This window comes from Nyctereutes procyonoides, unplaced genomic scaffold (genome assembly GCF_905146905.1).
Source record: "Nyctereutes procyonoides isolate TBG_1078 unplaced genomic scaffold, NYPRO_anot_genome, whole genome shotgun sequence".
Lineage (NCBI taxonomy): Eukaryota > Metazoa > Chordata > Mammalia > Carnivora > Canidae > Nyctereutes > Nyctereutes procyonoides.
Genome location: NW_026575044.1, coordinates 3,770,227 through 3,788,102, shown reverse-complemented (window position 1 = coordinate 3,788,102; position 17,876 = coordinate 3,770,227). Strand labels below are relative to the sequence as shown.

General features: G+C 36.2%; 1 protein-coding gene across 2 annotated transcripts in view; it reads left to right on the top strand.

Moving 5' to 3' along the window:
- POU2F1 (POU class 2 homeobox 1) overlaps positions 1-17,876 on the top strand; it is a 186,640-nt gene that overhangs the window by 151,283 nt on the left and 17,481 nt on the right. Inside the window, exons 10-13 of one of the 2 annotated variants that reach the window (XM_055323811.1) lie at positions 2,331-2,472; positions 3,641-3,786; positions 5,076-5,255; positions 7,034-7,139. In XM_055323811.1, coding sequence (XP_055179786.1) covers positions 2,331-2,472; positions 3,641-3,786; positions 5,076-5,255; positions 7,034-7,139 — 574 coding nt within the window. Of the gene's footprint in view, positions 1-2,330; positions 2,473-3,640; positions 3,805-5,075; positions 5,256-7,033; positions 7,140-17,876 lie in introns of both variants that reach the window. The other variant, XM_055323810.1, reaches the window with a different exon arrangement.

The window sequence follows — 17,876 nt, the reverse complement described above, 5'->3', positions numbered from 1 at the left end:
CCAGGGTCCTGGGATCGAGTTCTATATCACGCTCCCTGCTCAGTAGGAAATCTGCTTCTCCTCTCTCTGCCTGCCTCTCTCTGTGTGTCAAATGATAAAATCCTTAAAGAAAATAAATCTCACATGGATCTGTCATAGTTGTCATGAGTTGATGGCATGGCTTTATGTCTAGCCACCATTTTAAGGCATTGTTTATTTTTATAATGATATGATTTTTGATGTGTTATTTTTGTGTACTTACCAATATTGTTACTTTTCATAGAAATATAGAAGTTTTTCAGAAATTCTTAGCAAATTATGCAGATACAATCTCAGAAGACATTTATTTTCACCTGACTACTACAGCAGGTCTTAAAGAATTGTAAGGTTTAGTTGGCCCAGCTTTCTGGAAGATAATAATCTAAAGAAATAAAGTGACCAAGACATGAATATATGTGACAAACAAAACATGTTTAATGCCTGAATATACTAGGCACTTGGTAAATATTTGTTGATTAAATGAAGTAAGATTAAATAAATGTATAGAGATACCAATATAGATAAATCTTTATCTACAGATACATTTATATATAAATATCATGGATAGCATTATGCCCCACTCACACTATCCTGGTTCTTTCAGTTTTACTGTAATTGGAAGGAAATCAATAAGCAGTCCATTTCTGTTCTTAGAGATTGTGTATTCAGAGCTGTCGGTGAAACTTTCTGTGATTCTGGGAATGTTCTGTATTTGTGCTAAGCAGTACAATAGCCACTCTCCACATGTGGCTACTGAGCACTTGAAAGATGGCATGACTCTTCCCTTTTTTTTTTTTTCTTCCAGAAAGACTTTGACATAAGGAACTGAGTTTAAATAGAGACACCAATTGAAGTCCTGATATTCTCTAAACCTCATTTTATCATATAATTTAAACATTTAAACTTATAACTCTCTATTAAACTTTTTATCAGAGTTGCACACCAGTAAGAAAATGGAAGTTTCTTAAAAAATGTTTTTTCCTTTCCTTAACTACAACCTAATGCAGGTGCTAATAAACAATGTGTTTTCCAAAATATGGTTGGGCAGGGGTGGGGGGAGTCAAAGGACTAAGATAATCCCAATTCAAAATAAGTGTTGCCACAGTTGTTGGGAATTGGCTGTTGCATGGTAGAATTGGCTGTGTAGTACTTAGGACTAGAAATGTTGCCTTTCTGCCCCGCCACCAAACTAGCTGAAACGAGAGCATGAATCATTTAAACTCCATGTGTTTTTATTACCCGTATATAAAATAACTATTAAGATATGGCTTTTTCCAGATTTAACAAGAGAGATTCAGCTAGAAGAAAAGCACTGTATACATTTCAAAGGTTATAGGCTTATAAAGAAAGACATCTTTTGTAATATATTCAGGGGATCATTGTTCTATTGCTATAAGGTTACCAAGTTTCCAGTGCCCATGAAGGTTTAACTAAGTGGGTCAAACCTCTCTACTGTGAATTTCTGTCTCTATAATAGTTACAAAAGTAGTCTTTTAGGATATGTGTTTTTGTAACCAACTTTGAAATCCAAACTAAGGATGGAAAATAGATTTTTTTCACTGCTTCCAGAAATATTTTATGGGAGGCGGGTAGGGGGAGTGCAGGGAGAGTGGGGCATTACTTCTAAATTTTAAAGTGATTTATAATAAGAAAGTTTGGCTAATTCAGAAATACCTGAAGTTTTATCTAAACAGTTATATCTATTAACCCTGTAGGTGATACAGAGAACTGATTTTAAGGATTATTTATTATTATTATTATTATTATTATTATTATTTAAAGATTTTTATTTATTTATTCATGAGAGACACAGAGAGAGGCAGAGACATAAGCAGAGGGAGGAGAAACAGGTGCCATGCAGGAACCCAATGCGGGACTCATTCCCAGAACTCCATGTCCTGAGCTGAAGGCAGACACTCAACCGCTGAGCCACCCAGTTGTCCCTTAAAGATTATTTATTTTTTTTTCCTTAAAGATTATTTAAATCATTGTGGGCTTGTTAGAATATTAGTATTATCTTTTGAAACTTAGAAATTCTTGATATCTTGATTGTTACATGAGGTAACAAGAAGAGACTGAAAATGCAGAGCTTATGGGAGTTAAGAATTTTGTAATAATCAAGGTCTAACAGTCTTCATTGAATGCTGTGCTCAGTTTAAGGTTGGATGCTTTTGTGGGACCTAATAAATGGAATGATTGTTTAGTCTTTAGAACAGTTATTGGAGCAGCATCCTAGAATGAAGACTTTGGACATTAGTAAGATAAGTCTCTTCTCTCTTCCTCTCCCCCTCCTGTTCTGTATTACTGTGCAGGGTGATGTTGGGCTCGCTATGGGTAAACTGTATGGAAATGACTTCAGCCAAACTACCATCTCTCGCTTTGAAGCCTTGAACCTCAGCTTTAAGAACATGTGCAAGCTAAAGCCACTTTTGGAGAAGTGGCTAAATGACGCAGGTGAGTAAATATGTAAGACACAGGAAGTGACCAGTGGAATTTTACAGGAGAATTGTTTACACTTAGATTTATGTTCCCTGTTGCATTATTGGTACTTCAGAACATTGAACCACACTGATGTTGAGAGGATCAATGTAAATTATGACTATAAATTAGAGAACTAATTCACTTAAATGTAATAATTACAACGTACACAATGAGCAAGAATTTTTAGCCTTGGAATATTTCTTGTATTTGAGCCAGGGTTAGGAATAATTGAGGGAAGAAGATAAGTCTTATATATTTAGATACACTTGAAAACAAATTTATAGATTCTTCCTTGATGAATTATCATGAACTTCTTTTTTTTTTAAAAAAAAAAGATTTTATTTATTTATTCATGAGAGACACACACACACACAGAGAGAGAGAGAGAGAGAGAGAGAGAGATTGGAGCAGAGACACAGGCAGAGGGAGAAGCAAGCTCCATGCAGGGAGCCTGATGTGGGACTCGATCCTGGGTATCCAGGATCACACCTTGAGCTGCAGGCGGCGCTAAACCGCTGTACCACCGGGGCTGCCCTCATAAACTTATTTCTGATAATTTGTCTGCTTTTGTAATTAAAAATGACCATATATTTCATACGTAAAAAGCTGAGCTGCTAGGTTTAACTTAGGTACTTTGTACTGAGATTTCCTTTTGGAAAATTTGAATTTTGAGTCACAGAATCAATAGGCTATGTGAGAACTGTAAGGAGCCATGGAGATCTCCTAGACTATAGTTCTTGTTGTAAATGTGAACAAAAGTCAGGTCTTTGGAAAAGATGAATCTGTAATGCCCACCTTTGGATGGTCTGCATCCATAGCTCTGAATGAGGCCTTAGCGTCTATAATCTTACTGAGTTCTACAGGTGAGAACATCTCATTTTACATAGTGTGTAAAGAAACTCAAAGATGTCTATGACATGACCAGGGTCATTGGTCTATTAAATAACAGAACCTTGTTTAAGCCTTAAAGAATTCAGAAAGATATGGTAGTGAATGATGTTTTAATGTAGGTTATGAAAACCCTTCCATGCTTGCTTTTAGCTTAACATATTTTGGTCAGTTTTATTATTGGTAATATGTGTATTATATGCATGAATTGTGCTCCACTAACTTGGTTTCTGTGTTTTCTTCTTTCTTACAGAGAACCTCTCATCTGATTCAGGTCTCTCCAGCCCAAGTGCCCTGAATTCTCCAGGGCTAGGAATGGAAGGCTTGAACCGTAGGAGGAAGAAACGCACCAGCATAGAGACCAACATCCGTGTGGCCTTAGAGAAGAGTTTCTTGGAGGTTAATAAAGTTCTTCATGTACATGTGATTGTTTGTGTGATACTAGGTGCTATATATGATAAAAGATGGACTTACTTGCCTCAGTCCTTAAAGATGCTTATAACATAGTAGAGAACAAGAGACAAACCAGTTGCTGAACTTACTGAACATTGGAAACAGAACCAGAATACTTCCGGGTTGAGGAGAGTCCAGGCTCACATCCATGTGAGCACCAGGGTGACAGAAGCAGCAGCTCCCCTGGGATACATAGGACCAGGCTGGGAGAAGTGGCAGGGAAGCACTGGAAGCAGAGAAAATGCACAACCAAAGGCATCCAGAGAGGGAAAACCATGAGGTAGAGCCGGTGACACACAAAACAGTTTGGTTTAACTAAATTCTAGCCTGTGTGCCTAGAATAGTCATTTGGGACTAGACCACTACAGGCCTTGGATCTCAGTAGTTCAAGTTAGTTCTAACAGGTATTTGGCCTCCCGTTTGTTAATTGCCTCATGGAAGAACACAGAGCTTCCAATACAATTTTGACTTCTAGTTTAAAAAAGGGTTAAGCATAGTGGAAGGAACATTGAATCAGGAATCTTTACCCGTTCTACCACTTTTATTAACTGTGATTGGTCAAGTCACTTGATTTCTTAAACCTTTTATTTTTTTTTTTTAATTTTTATTTATTTATGATAGTCACACAGTGAGAGAGAGAGAGGCAGAGACATAGGCAGAGGGAGAAGCAGGCTCCATGCACCGGGAGCCTGACGTGGGATTCGATCCCGGGTCTCCAGGATCGCGCCCTGGGCCAAAGGCAAGCGCCAAACCGCTGCGCCACCCAGGGATCCCAGTCACTTGATTTCTTATGCTAAAGTCCCTTTATCTGTAAAACACTTGCCTTTTCTGCCCCATGGGCTCACTGCCTACCTCATGGATCCTGTTGAAAGCATGTGTGTGAAGCACTGAAAAATCTCCTAAATTCCTACTAATATATACAGTTGTGTTGATTATTAATTTTAGTCAAGATTAATAGCCCTTAAGATAAAAAAATGAATATTCAAGGATAACTTATTCTTAGTTAAATGAATAAGTTTAATAAATATATGTTCATTAGAATGTTTATTTATAGAAGTTCTTTGTTTAAAGTAGGCCAAAATGATCATATATATCGCAACTTCATTCTCTGATTTGGCCCTTCCCATTTGTTTATTTACGCCAGTAGGTTTAAAAAGTTATCCCCCCCAAAATTTTTTTAATTAAAAAAAAATTAAAAGTTATTCCACAAGATGATTTTTCTTTTTCCCCTTTAGAATCAAAAGCCTACCTCGGAAGAGATCACCATGATTGCTGATCAGCTCAGTATGGAAAAGGAAGTGATTCGTGTTTGGTTTTGTAACCGCCGCCAGAAAGAAAAAAGAATCAACCCACCAAGCAGTGGTGGGACCAGCAGCTCACCTATCAAAGCAATTTTCCCTAGTCCAACCTCACTGGTAAGGATAAAGAAATAGAGGATGATCTATGAAATCAATTTATTTCATGATAGTAATTTATTGTGTGTATATATACATATATATACACACACGTATATATATACACATTCATGTTGAGTAAGTATATATAGATTTTTATTTTAAATGTTATCAAAGTAACTAAATCTCATGTTATCATTAAGCCAAGAACTTAACTGATTTTTTAAGTGAACAATTTTAATTCTTTCCTATTTCATGATGGCTCCATTTTTCTCTTCTTTGATGTAGTTTAGTTTATTAGGTTACTCTAACTGTGGGAACAGATTTGCTAGATTCCAGTTACCTAAAAAAAATCTTTAGTTGCTTTTTATTCATGTTGGGTTTTGGAGTTTTTGTTTTGTTGTTTTTTAGAGAGGGAGCGAGGGAGAGGGAAAGAATCTCAAGCAGACTCCCCCACCCCCACCCCCTCAGCTTGGAGCCAACATAGGGCTCCATCTCACAGCCCTAAGATCATGGAGGCAAAATCAAGGGTTAGATGATTGACCGATTAAGCCACCCAGGCTCTCCCATATTCCTATTGGGTTTTAAAGCCCAGTTTATTAAGCTTACATGAGGAAGTGACAGGTGACAGTAAATTCCCCAGATAGCCTTTAGCTCTGAACTTGTATGAAAACAACCATCTCACATCTTCACTTCCAAACATGTATGGGGCCTTTCATTGATAACCTCATTGAGTAACTTCCACCAATTGCTTTGGAACAGTATTCTAGACTAAAGGGACATGCAGCGCTCAGGTACTCCCTTGATCGTAAGGATGACGGCAGATGTGACTCTGTATTTCCAGGCAGGCTTCCACAGATGACAGGATTGAGTTTGCATTTCTGATCTTTCCTTGTTAATTTGTTTTTATTATATTTGAATATCATTCTGTACTGGATGCTTTTTAAACTGAAGTCATCATTAAGAATGCATACTAGTTGTTAAGAGAAGGCTGTGGTTGTTGAATGGTTGGGCTTTAATCTTGAAGTTTATGACATAGTAGTTATGAAAAAGACAGTCTTTAGACACAGTTCTGTTTTGTGTTTTGTATTTATTTGTACTAAAAGAAAGACAGTGTTTCTTATAAAACTGTAGAAATACTTTATTTCAAAAAGAAACTGTCATCTTTTTAAAATTTTGCTTCACATTCTTTCCATTATATCTTTTCATTAAAATCAAAACCAAAACAAAAACAAGACAGACCAAAATTAAAAGCAATCCAAAATCCTTGATGCTCTGATCCTATTGAATAATTTTCTTTTGTAGATTAAGTTGATAATCAGCATAATATTCCTTACTTGGAGTATTTCTTTTTAAAACCTTGGGCAAAGCTGTTTCTCTTATCCATGAAAAACCATCTTCTAATAGCCGCCTTTGAACATAGGTCTATTTTCTCAATTCCAAGATCAAAAAATGATTATGAAATTATTTCCTCTGAGGCCCTTATAATCCTGTTGTATCTAGAATTTTATTATTTTTTTTTAAGATTTTATTTATTCATTAGAGACACAGAGAGAGAGAGAGGCAGAGACACAGGCAGAGGGAGAAGCAGGCTCCATTCAGGGAGTCCAACATGGGACTCAATCCCAGGTCTCCAGGATCAGGCCCTGGGCTGAAGGCGGTGCTAAACTGCTGAGCCACCTGGGCCACCCTATATCTGGAATTTTAAATTTTTTTATAGGCAAAATATGTCTTCAATATTGATGTAAATTTTTTTATTTTTCAAAATACTTTTGCGTATTTTCATTTCGGACCTCTAGGTGGCAACCACGCCAAGCCTTGTGCCTAGCAGCGCAGCAACTACCCTCACTGTCAATCCAGTTCTCCCGCTGAGCAGCGCTGCGGTGACCAACCTCTCTGTTACAGGTAAGCAACGGCAAGGCTGTGCAGCTGGCGAGCAAACTGTAGGCCCATGACAGGTCTCTCTGAGAATTGTGAATTAAACTGCAAATTAAGGCTCTAACTAGAAATACATATTGCTTTTTTTGAAAAGTCATACATAAAAACCTGAAGTCCAAAAAAACAGGCATAATTAATTTTGTTAGAAAGAATACTTCCACTTAAGATTTTCTTATCTGTTCTTTCCCATGTTACTCTTATTTTCTACACTGTTCCCAGAAATAACCTTTCAAAACTCCCAACTTTTTTTTAAGTAACTCTTCTTCGTAAAAACCTTCAGTGGCTGCAGCTTTTTGTATTCAGGAAAGCATCCAAATTCATCATCAATTCATAGAAGGTTATTTCTAGTCTGGATCTTATCTTCTGCTAGTCTTTTCTCCTTTCCACCCTCAACACACAGGAAGATTCCATCCATGCCTTTGTAGACATCTCCACTGCCTAAAATGTTATCCCAACCTGCACTTCTTTCTGATAGCAATGAAACTGTTCCAGCTTAAGTATCAGTTCTTTCTAGAAATACTCTTTAGCTTTCCCAGAAACTGTTAATTTCTACCTGCTTGTATTATAAATAATTATATTTTTATGCTTTGTCTTTTCCAATAGACTTTGCACTTCTTAATCTTTTTTTTTTAATTTTTTTTTACATTTATTTATGATAGTCTCAGAGAGAGAGAGAGAGAGAGAGAGAGAGAGAGAGAGGCAGAGACACAGGCAGAGGGAGAAGCAGGCTCCATGCACCGGGAGCCCGACGTGGGATTCGATCCCGGGTCTCCTGGATCGCGCCCTGGGCCAAAGGCAGGCGCCAAACCGCTGCGCCACTCAGGGATCCCGACTTTGCACTTCTTAAAAGATCTAAATATTCTTTTTGCAATCTCAGGGTCTAGTGCCTGACATTTACTATAAAATGAATAATTTTTTTTTCCTTTGGCCTCCTTTAAAATAGCACATTTCCCAAGTACATTTAAAATAACTCAGTGTTGTCATCAGAAGTTTTTTAGTGATATATGATGCATAAGGCATTCTGTAATTATTCACCAGCTTGATTATGTGCTAATAAACTCTCGAAGAGATTTGTGATATTTCACAATGAAACTTGAATTTAACCTAGAGTTAAGGAATTTGATTGTCTTCACTCATGTTTTAAGTTTGTTATAATACTTCTTTGGTTCTGTGATCTAATTGAATGGCTTTTAGAGTTATTAAATTTCTAAGTCATTAGGAAATCTCATAATTTTGTTTATTTATTTGTTGTAGCACTTTTTTTTTTTAATAGGCTTAAAGTGGAGCCCAGAGTGGGGCTTGAACTCAAGACCCTGAGATCAAGACCTGAGCTGAGATCAAGAGTTGGATGCTTAATTGACTGAGCCACCCAGGCGCCCATAGAATAGTACTTCTTGACCTCTTTTGGGTCTTAGAGCTCCTTGAAAATTTGATGAGAGAGACGCCTGAGTGGCTCAGTCCGTTAAACGTCTGCTTTTCACTCAGGTCGTGATCCCAGGGTCCTGCTTCTCCTTCTTCCCCTCCCTGCTGCTCATGATCTCTCTCAGGCTTCTTTCTCTCTCTCAAATAAATAAGTGAATAAATAAAATCTTTTAAAAAAGAAAAGAAATTTGATGAAAGCTTTAAACTTTCCCCTCACAAAATAGATATACTCATTATTTTTAGTAAAATGTAAGGAGGTTCATAAATAACGACTCCCATCAGTCTCCACCTCACCAGGGCCATTTTTGGATGCCTTAGGAATAGACATTGCAAGTTAAGAACCCCATGTTTCAGAGTATATAGTATTCAGCACTTTAGCTTAGTAAGCAAACTGTGGATGATTGGTTGCTTTGTTTTAGGCAGTAGGAATGTCAGATTCCCACCTTTGAGGAGCTCAACATCTACCATGGCTGCCATCATCTTTTAAATTATGAGCTGAACTTTACCTTCCCAACAAATTATAAGTTGTATTACATTAGGCCTAAAGGTAACCATTTTCCACAAAACAATTCCTAATGGTTCAAATAGAACTTAGTAGAATAGGTAGCTTTGTAGATTTTCTAAAAATGTGAAAAAAATCTGAAACAAGTTAATTTTTAGGAGACACACGTACTCAAAACTAGCTTAAAAATTTTCTCTCAGTTTTTCATGATCCTAACTGACTGATGACATTTTCCTGAACTCATTTAATTAGCCCACTTATGTGGATTTAGTTAGAACCATTTTCTGAGGGGCACCTGGATGGCTCAGTCAGGTTGGGCATCTGCCTATAGCTCAGGGTCATGATCCTAGGGTCTTGGGATGGAGACCCACATCAGGCTCCCTGCTCAAATGAGGGGAGCCTGCTTCTACCTCTCCCTCTGTTTCTCCTCCTGCTTGTGCATGTGCTCTCTCTCTTTATGTCAAATAAAGTCTTCAAAAAAAAATAATCTATTTTCTGAAATGTTGGTAATTGGGGCGCCTGGGTAGCTTAGTCAGTTAAGCATACAACTCTTGAACTCAGCTCAGGTCTTGATACCAGGGTCATGAGTTCAAGCCCAGCATGGACCCTACTTAAAAAATAAAGAAAAATAAATATATAAACAATAACAATGGAAGTGTTGGTAACTTTTTTTAGGATGAATTTCTTCTTTGGTTCTTAAAACAGTAGAACATTATAGGAAACTAAAATAGGAAAAATAATCACAATTAGCTATTTTAATTTTGCCTTTAAATCATACACACACACACACACACACAATTCTAATAGTGTTTCTGTGTCCTAGTTTTTCTTTCTGTCTTACAATAAGTATCATTCCCTTACAGTTTTTACATTACTACTTTTGATTTGCCCTTATTGTATTTAATGGCTGTATCAGAATTTTATAAACATTTCTGCGTAGAGCCATCATAATTCAGTTCTACTTAGAATGACCAGCTTATCTAGTTTGAGTCCTGCAAATCTTGCCTCCTGAGAAACCCCTCAGTTTCTAAATCACAAAACTGGTCTTGCTTGTTCAATACTGTTTCCTTTGTCTTTAGCACACTACCTAGAATGTAAGATACCCAGTAACTAATTACTAAAGGAATAAAGTTTTCACTATTATAAATGATGCTATAATGAGGAACTTTGACATATATATTTGTCTTAAATTTTCTTTCTTTCTTTTTTTTTTTTTTTGTTTTATTTATTCATAAGAGACACACACACAGAGAGAGAGAGAGGCAGAGGCAGAGACACAGGCAGAGGGAGAAGCAGGCTCCATGCAGGGAGCCCAATATGGGACTCAATCCCAGGATTCCAGGATCACACCTTGGGCCAAAAGCAGGCGCTAAACCACTGAGCCACCCAGGAATCCCCTTAAATGCTTTATTTTTATGTAATTTCAGATTTATAGAAAAGTTAGAAGAATAGTTCAGAGAAATCCCACATTTCTTCCCATTCTCCAAATGGGAAAATCTTACTATTTGCTTTTTCTCTACTTTTCCTCTTTATGTTTCTCTTTCTGGGCTGAAGGCAGCCGCTTAACTGAGTGAGCCACCCAGGTGCCCCTTTCTGAACTGTTTTAAGAGCAAGTTGTGGACATGCTACTTGATTCCCAACTGCCTCATTGTGTATTTTCTAAAAAAAAATAATAATAAATTACCTCATATAGCCCGAATACAGTTATCAAAAACAGAAGATTAACATTGACTCAGTACTAATATCTAGTAAACAGTTCACATTCATATTTTACCGGCTGTGCCAATAATGTCTCATAGAAAAAAATCTTAAATCATGCATTGCATTTAGTTGCTGTTGTCTCTTTAGTCTTATTAAATTGGGGACAATATGGGTCTTTGTATTTTAGGACGTTGACTTTTTGAGGAATATAGCTGTTAATTATGTAGATGTTTTGTCTGACATTTCCTCATGATTAGATTCAGATTATGTACTTTGGGCAAGAAGACAACAGAAGTGATGTTCAGTCCTCCTTTGTGCATGATACAGACACATGCTGTTGAGTATTCCCACTACTGGTGGTATTGACTTTGATAATTTTATTAAGGTGATATATGTCAGGATTTTCTATTGTGTCATAATTATTTTACTCTTCATAGCTAGTAAATGGATTTGAAACTATACAGATATCTTGGTTGGTTTGTTTTTTTTTTCTAAGCCTTTGCCCACTAGTGTCCATTGATGATTTTTGCGTGGATCTACTATGATTCTCAAGTAATTCTGTCATTTCTTCTACATTTTTTAGTTGCCTTTCAATTATAAGGATGAACTTTTCCTTTTCCCTATTTATCTGTCTGTATCAGTATGGACTCAGACATTCTTTCTGTCTTCAATAGGTTAGAGTCCTATCTTTTTTTTATTTTAATGTTCAAATTGTTCTGCATTTGCCAGTGGGAGCCCTTCAAAGTGACTCCTGTGCTTTTTTGACATGTCCCTACCATTCTTTGAGTGCTTCCTTATTTTTTGGCCCAAGATGTTCAGCCTCATCTTAAAGTTTCTCTGATCCAGGCCTAAAATCAGCCATTTCTTCAAGAATCTCTAGTTCCTTTTAGTGTGGAGAGGTATGTAGATATCAAGATCTACATGCACTTATTGATACTGTGTTGTGATGGCTGCTAGGGCATCTTGGTGGAAACAGATAGACATATACATACATTAGTATATGTGCTTAGATATATACATCTGGAAGTATATTTTTACATATAGATCCATATCTACATGCGTTTTTTTCTTTATCTTCATTTATTAAAATCCACTCATACATACTGGTATCTCCAATTCCAGTCCAGCACCCTAGAGTTTATTCTTTTCTATCCTTACCTTTTTCCATATGTTAACTCCCTTCAAAGTGACAATGAGCAACCTGGCTCCTATTATCAATAATATTGTTACTTAATTGCTCGATCCTATAGTGAAAACGAAATGGTTTCAAAATGGCTAACCTATGCCTCTGAACAAAAAAGGCCTACTAGTTTGAGTTTCATTTTTGGGTAGCATTCTTGTCTTTAATCTGAAGGGATATAGTACAAATACCGTGTTCAAAGGTTGTTCAGATTAGGTTTTTTTTATATCCTCTTCAGTGTAGTTACATTATTCATTTGAAATTCAGTTTGTTTTGCTTGTATTCAGTATTAGTGTTCTTCCTCTCATCCTTGTGATTTTTATTTTTAAGTATATGATATAATATAGCATATCATCAAACATTGGTTTCAAAAGGCAGGACTATACAGAAAGTTCTCTTCAGAATAATGTCATTCCCTTCTGTTGTAATTCTCTTTCTCTGACAACTCTGAGCTTGGAATCTCCTCAGGGCTCTGTTGAGGTGAGTGATTCTCACTTCTGTCATAGTCTTCTGCTATGTCCTTCTGGACTCTCGTTGGCTTCCCCTACCACCCAGTTTGAACCTCTTTCTCATTTCTGCAAATCTATCAAAATCTCAAGTCCTCTGATATCTGTCCCCAGAGCTCTGCTTCCTTTTTTCTTTACCATCATTTGGAATAGGATTTTAGAAATTTATTAAAAAAAAAAAAAGAAAGAAAACATGATAAGTAAAAAAGAGAAAAATATCGTATGATTCCATTTATATGAAATGGTCAGAATAGGCAAACACATAGAGACAGAAAATAGATTTGTGGTTGCCAGGAGCTGGAAGGAGAAGAGATTGGGGACTGACTGCTAATGGGTACAGAGTTTCTCTTTGGGGATGATGAAAATGTTTTGGAATTAGATCATTGCAATGGTTGCACAACTTTGTGGATATACACTGAACTTTATTTTATTTTGTTCTGTGTTTTTACTTTAAAAGGATGAATTTTATGGTATGTGTTAAAATAAAATTTTTAGCTAGAAAATAAAAAAAAAAAGAAATGAAGAGAAAGAAAACATATCCTCAGTTTACTATCTGCTAAGAGAAATCTTATCTGATTGACACAGTTGTTTTTGTTTTCCAATATTTAGCATAGTGCTTCGCACATTATAGCTCCCTGGTAAACTTTCCTAGAATAAATAAAAGAATGAATATGACTATACACAGAAAGACGTGTGTTCTGATGTGTCTCAGACTTAAAAAAAAAAAATCAACAGCCTTTAATAATCTCAACTAACATGCTCTGTCCCAATTTTTTTTTTTTTCAAAATCAATGTTTCATAATGAACCATATGCCACCCTATGCCCATTTACAGTCCCTCCCCACCCTACTCCTGGCTGGTCTACTCTGTCTCTATGGGTATGCCTGTTTTGGATATTTCATACAAATAGGGTAATATATTATGTGGCCTTCTGTGTATGGCATCTTCCATTTAGTATAACATTTTCCATTTTCCAAGGTTTATCCATCTTGTAGAATATATCAATACTTCATTCCTTTTTATGGTTATGTGATATTTAATTGTATGGGTAAAACACATTTTGTTTATCATTTATGAATTGATGGACATTTGAGCTGCTTTCAGTTTTGGAGCATTTTGAATACTGCTTTGAGCATTTGCATACAGCTTTTTATGTGGACATGTTTTCAGTTTTCTTGGATATATATTTAGGAATGGAAATGGTACATTATGTTGGCATAGTGGAATATTATGAACAACCATATGCCCCCCAAAAATAAGACAATTTAGATGAAATGATAAATTCTGAGAAAGACAAATTATCTAAACCAACTCAAATTTAAAAAAAATGTAAATAGACTTAAAGCAAGAAAGTAAATGAATCATTAATGTTAAAGCTTTTCCAAAAAGAAAAACCTAGGCCCAGATGACTTTAGCAGTGAGTTCTATCAGATATAAGAAAAAATAAAGTTAATCTTCAGCCATCTTCCAGAAGAAAGAGGAAGGATAGCTCATTGAATGAAGTCAGTATTACCTCTATGCTAAAGCCAGACAAAGATACCACAAAAAAGAAAATTACAGGCCTGTATCCCTTATGAAAATATACACAGAAACACTCAGCAAATTTTAGTAAATCAAATCCAGTAACATACAGAAAAGACTATACATCACCACTTAGGGGGACTTGTCCCAGAAATGTAAGGTTTGTTTAATAATAACGGAACATCAAATAATGTAATACACCACACCGGTAGAATAAAAGACCAGAACCAACATGATCATCTCAGCAGATACAGGAAAAGCATTTGACAAAATCCAACATAATAAAAACCTGGAATAGAAGGGAACTTCCTCACCTGATAAAGAATAAACAGCACCAGCTAAAATCCTACAGCTAACTGGATACTGCATGGTGAAAAGACTGAATACTTTCCCCCTAAAATTGGGAACAAAGCAAGCTCTCATAGACTTTGAATTAAAATTGTACTGGAGGGATCCCTGGGTGGCGCAGCGGTTTAGCGCCTGCCTTTGGCCCAGGGCGCGATCCTGGAGACCCGGGATCGAATCCCACATCGGGCTCCCGGTGCATGGAGCCTGCTTCTCCCTCTGCCTGTGTCTCTGCCCCCCGCCCCTTTCTTTCTCTCTCTCGGTGTCTCGCTCTGTCTCTTATGAATAAATAAATAAATAAATAAATAAATAAATAAGATCTTTAAAAAAAATAAAAATAAAACATCCAATAAGAAAGAGGAGAAGTCTAAAGTCCTTATATGCATTATTCTATATATATATATAAAAATCCCAAGGAATCCACATACCAAAGAAAACTACTAGGACTAGTAGATGAATTTAGTGCTGTTTGTTGGATACAAGATCAATATATAAAAATCAATTGCATTTGTATGTGTATCAATGAGCAGTCCAAAGATAAAATTACTAAAATAATTTTATTCATAATAGCTTCAAAAAGAATAAAATACTTGGGAATAAATCTAACAAAAGAAGTACAAAACTTACCCAGTGAAAACTGTAATTTGCTGAGAGAAATTAAAGAAAGTCTAAATAAAAGGAGATATTCCATGTTCATAGTTTGGAAGATTCAGTATTTTTAAGATGACAGTATTCTCTGAATTGATCTATAGATTGAATACAATTATAGTCAGATTTCTAGCGATTTTTTGGCAGTAATTATGATAAATTCATTCTAAAATATACATAGAAGGGAACCAGAATAGCCAAAATAATTTTGAAATAGAATGACATTGGAGGACTTAAATATCCTGATTTCAGAGTATAGTATAAAGCTATATAATAAAGACAGTATCCCGCCAGCATGAAGACAAATAATAGAGTAATGGAACAGAATCAGGAGTCCAGATACAAACCTTTAGATATATACTCTGTTGACTTTTGACAGAGGTACCAAAGCAATTCAGTAGCAAAAAGATAATGAGACAATTAGATGGTTCCAAGACAATTAGATGTCCATATACATGAAGATGAATTTAGACCCTTTCCTTATACCAGGCACAAAAATTAAGAAGGAAGGATCAAAGGCCTAAATATAAGAAATAAAACTTTTAGAAAACAAATAGAAAATCTTTATGACCTTAGGTTAGGCAAAGAGTTTGAAGATACAGCACCAAACAATCCATAGAAGAAAAAAATTGATAAATTGGAATTTTTTTGTACTTAAAAAGCAGAATCTTTTGTTCTAAAGGAGACATTTTAAGAAAATGAAAAGATACCCACAGACTTGGAGAAAACATTTGTAAATTATATGTCTGATAAAGGAGCTGCATCTAGAGCATATAAATAAGTAAGATTAAGTAGTAAAAATACAAAAATATAAACAGCCTCATTTTTTTTTAAGATTTTATTTATTCATGAGAGGCACACAGAGAGAGAGAGGCAGAGGGAGAAGCAGGCTCCATGCTGGGGGGCCCGATGTGGGGCTTGATTCCAGGACTCCAGGATCATGCCCTGAGCTGGAAGGCAGACACTTAACCACTGAGCCAACAGCCTCATTTTTAAAAGGACAAAGGTTTTTAATTTAATACACATTATACCAAAGAACATACAGAAATGGCCGAGTAGAACATGAAAAGATGCTCAACATTATTACTCATCTGAGAATTGCAAATTAAAACCATAGGTATTTTTCATACTCACTATATAATGGCTGTCATCAAGAAGACCAAGAATAACAAGTGCTGCCCTAGAACCTATACACATTGCTGGACAGTGAAAATGATACAGCCACTTTGGAAAACACTTTGGCTGTATCTTTAAAAGTTAAATGTAAGTTTTTCATTTTTGTCTGGTACGTCCCCAAGAGAAATAAAAGCATGCCCACACAAAAATTTTGGTAGAGATGATCATAGCAGCATTATTTATAATAACCAAAAACTGGAAACAAGTCAATGCCCATCCACTGTGAATCAGTAATGGTCTATCCTCATGCAGTGGTCTACCCATCCAGTGGTACTTTCCAGCCAGAAAAAGGAAGTATTATTTTGTGCTACAACATGGATAAACCTTGAAAACAGTATGCTAACTGGAAGAAGCCAGATGAAAAAGATTACAAGTCATATGATTCCATTTATGTCAAGTGTCCTGAAAAGGTAAATCTACAGAGAGAAAAGCGAATGACTAGGTGAGCTGTAGGTGGGAGTGGGATGTGACTGCAAATAGGTACAAGGGACCTTTTCTGAGTGGTGGTAGTGTCATAAACTGGGCGCAGTGGGTGATAATTATACAACTTGGTAAATATATTAGAAACCATTGAATTTTGCGTTTAAATTGGGTGTATTTTATGGCATAAATTATACCTCAAAAAATCTATTTTCTAAAAGAGAAGATGAGGTAGGAAGTGACAGGATGTGCCAAACACTATATATCCTTGCATGTAACTTCCTACTAGCCTTCCAGGTAGGTGATGGCATCTTATTTTGTTGTTGAAGACAATGAAGCTCAGGAAACATCAGTTCTTTGGTCGAAGTTTCCCAAGTAATTATGTTGCCAAGAATATAAGAATATAAGGTCATAAAATGTTGATTAAAATGTGATTCACTGGCTAGGAGAATTTATTTGAAAATTACTGGTGCTCATATGACATATTCTTATTGAAAACACCTGGGAGTGGTTTCTGGGGTCAGGTTAACTTTGCCACTGAGAATGACTGGGACTTTCTTTGTATACATATGGGATTTTAAGAGAGTGACACTGAATGGTCTGTCTGAAAACAGTGGCAATGGAGAGTGAAAAAGGCTTATATTAAGCCTTTGACCTCAAGACAAGGGGTCTTATGGAGATGGACAGTTTCAGAACTTTGAAAGGGAAGTATAAATATATACATAAAAGGGTAGATAAGGTGAGAAATTGGGCAAGAAAAGATTGAAAGTGCATTGAAATATCTTAGTAGTACAAGAGAAATGAGAAAAAAACGTTTATCTTTCTAAATAGAACAAGAGGCAGGTCTTATAGGTATCAAAGTGGAAGAGTGTGAATCTGCCCAGCCTAGGACCCAGCACTGCATCAGGGGCTCAAGAGATAAAGAGTGATCAGGTAAATGTAGAACCGAAACAATAATGGAGCCATGATTAATGATACCCACACAAGTTTAGTTGTATTTAGGGACAGAGCGATAAAGAGGAAACTTTATCTGTTTTTGAGAAGGGAGAAAGAGGAGTAAGTGGTCCCTTTTTGACTAGCAGTAAGAAAGATATGTTTATGGGATTCACTGAGACCACATAACACTTTTGTGCAGCAGTATGGGGGCGGGAAGAGTGGAGTCAGTACTGAAACAGATGATGTCGAATTTCCTCCCAGCTCCATGGTGTGTGAAAGAAACGTTTCCTTAGCGTTAAAATGAGAAGAGAGTTGAATTCTGGATGTTCTTAGTATAGATCAGAAGG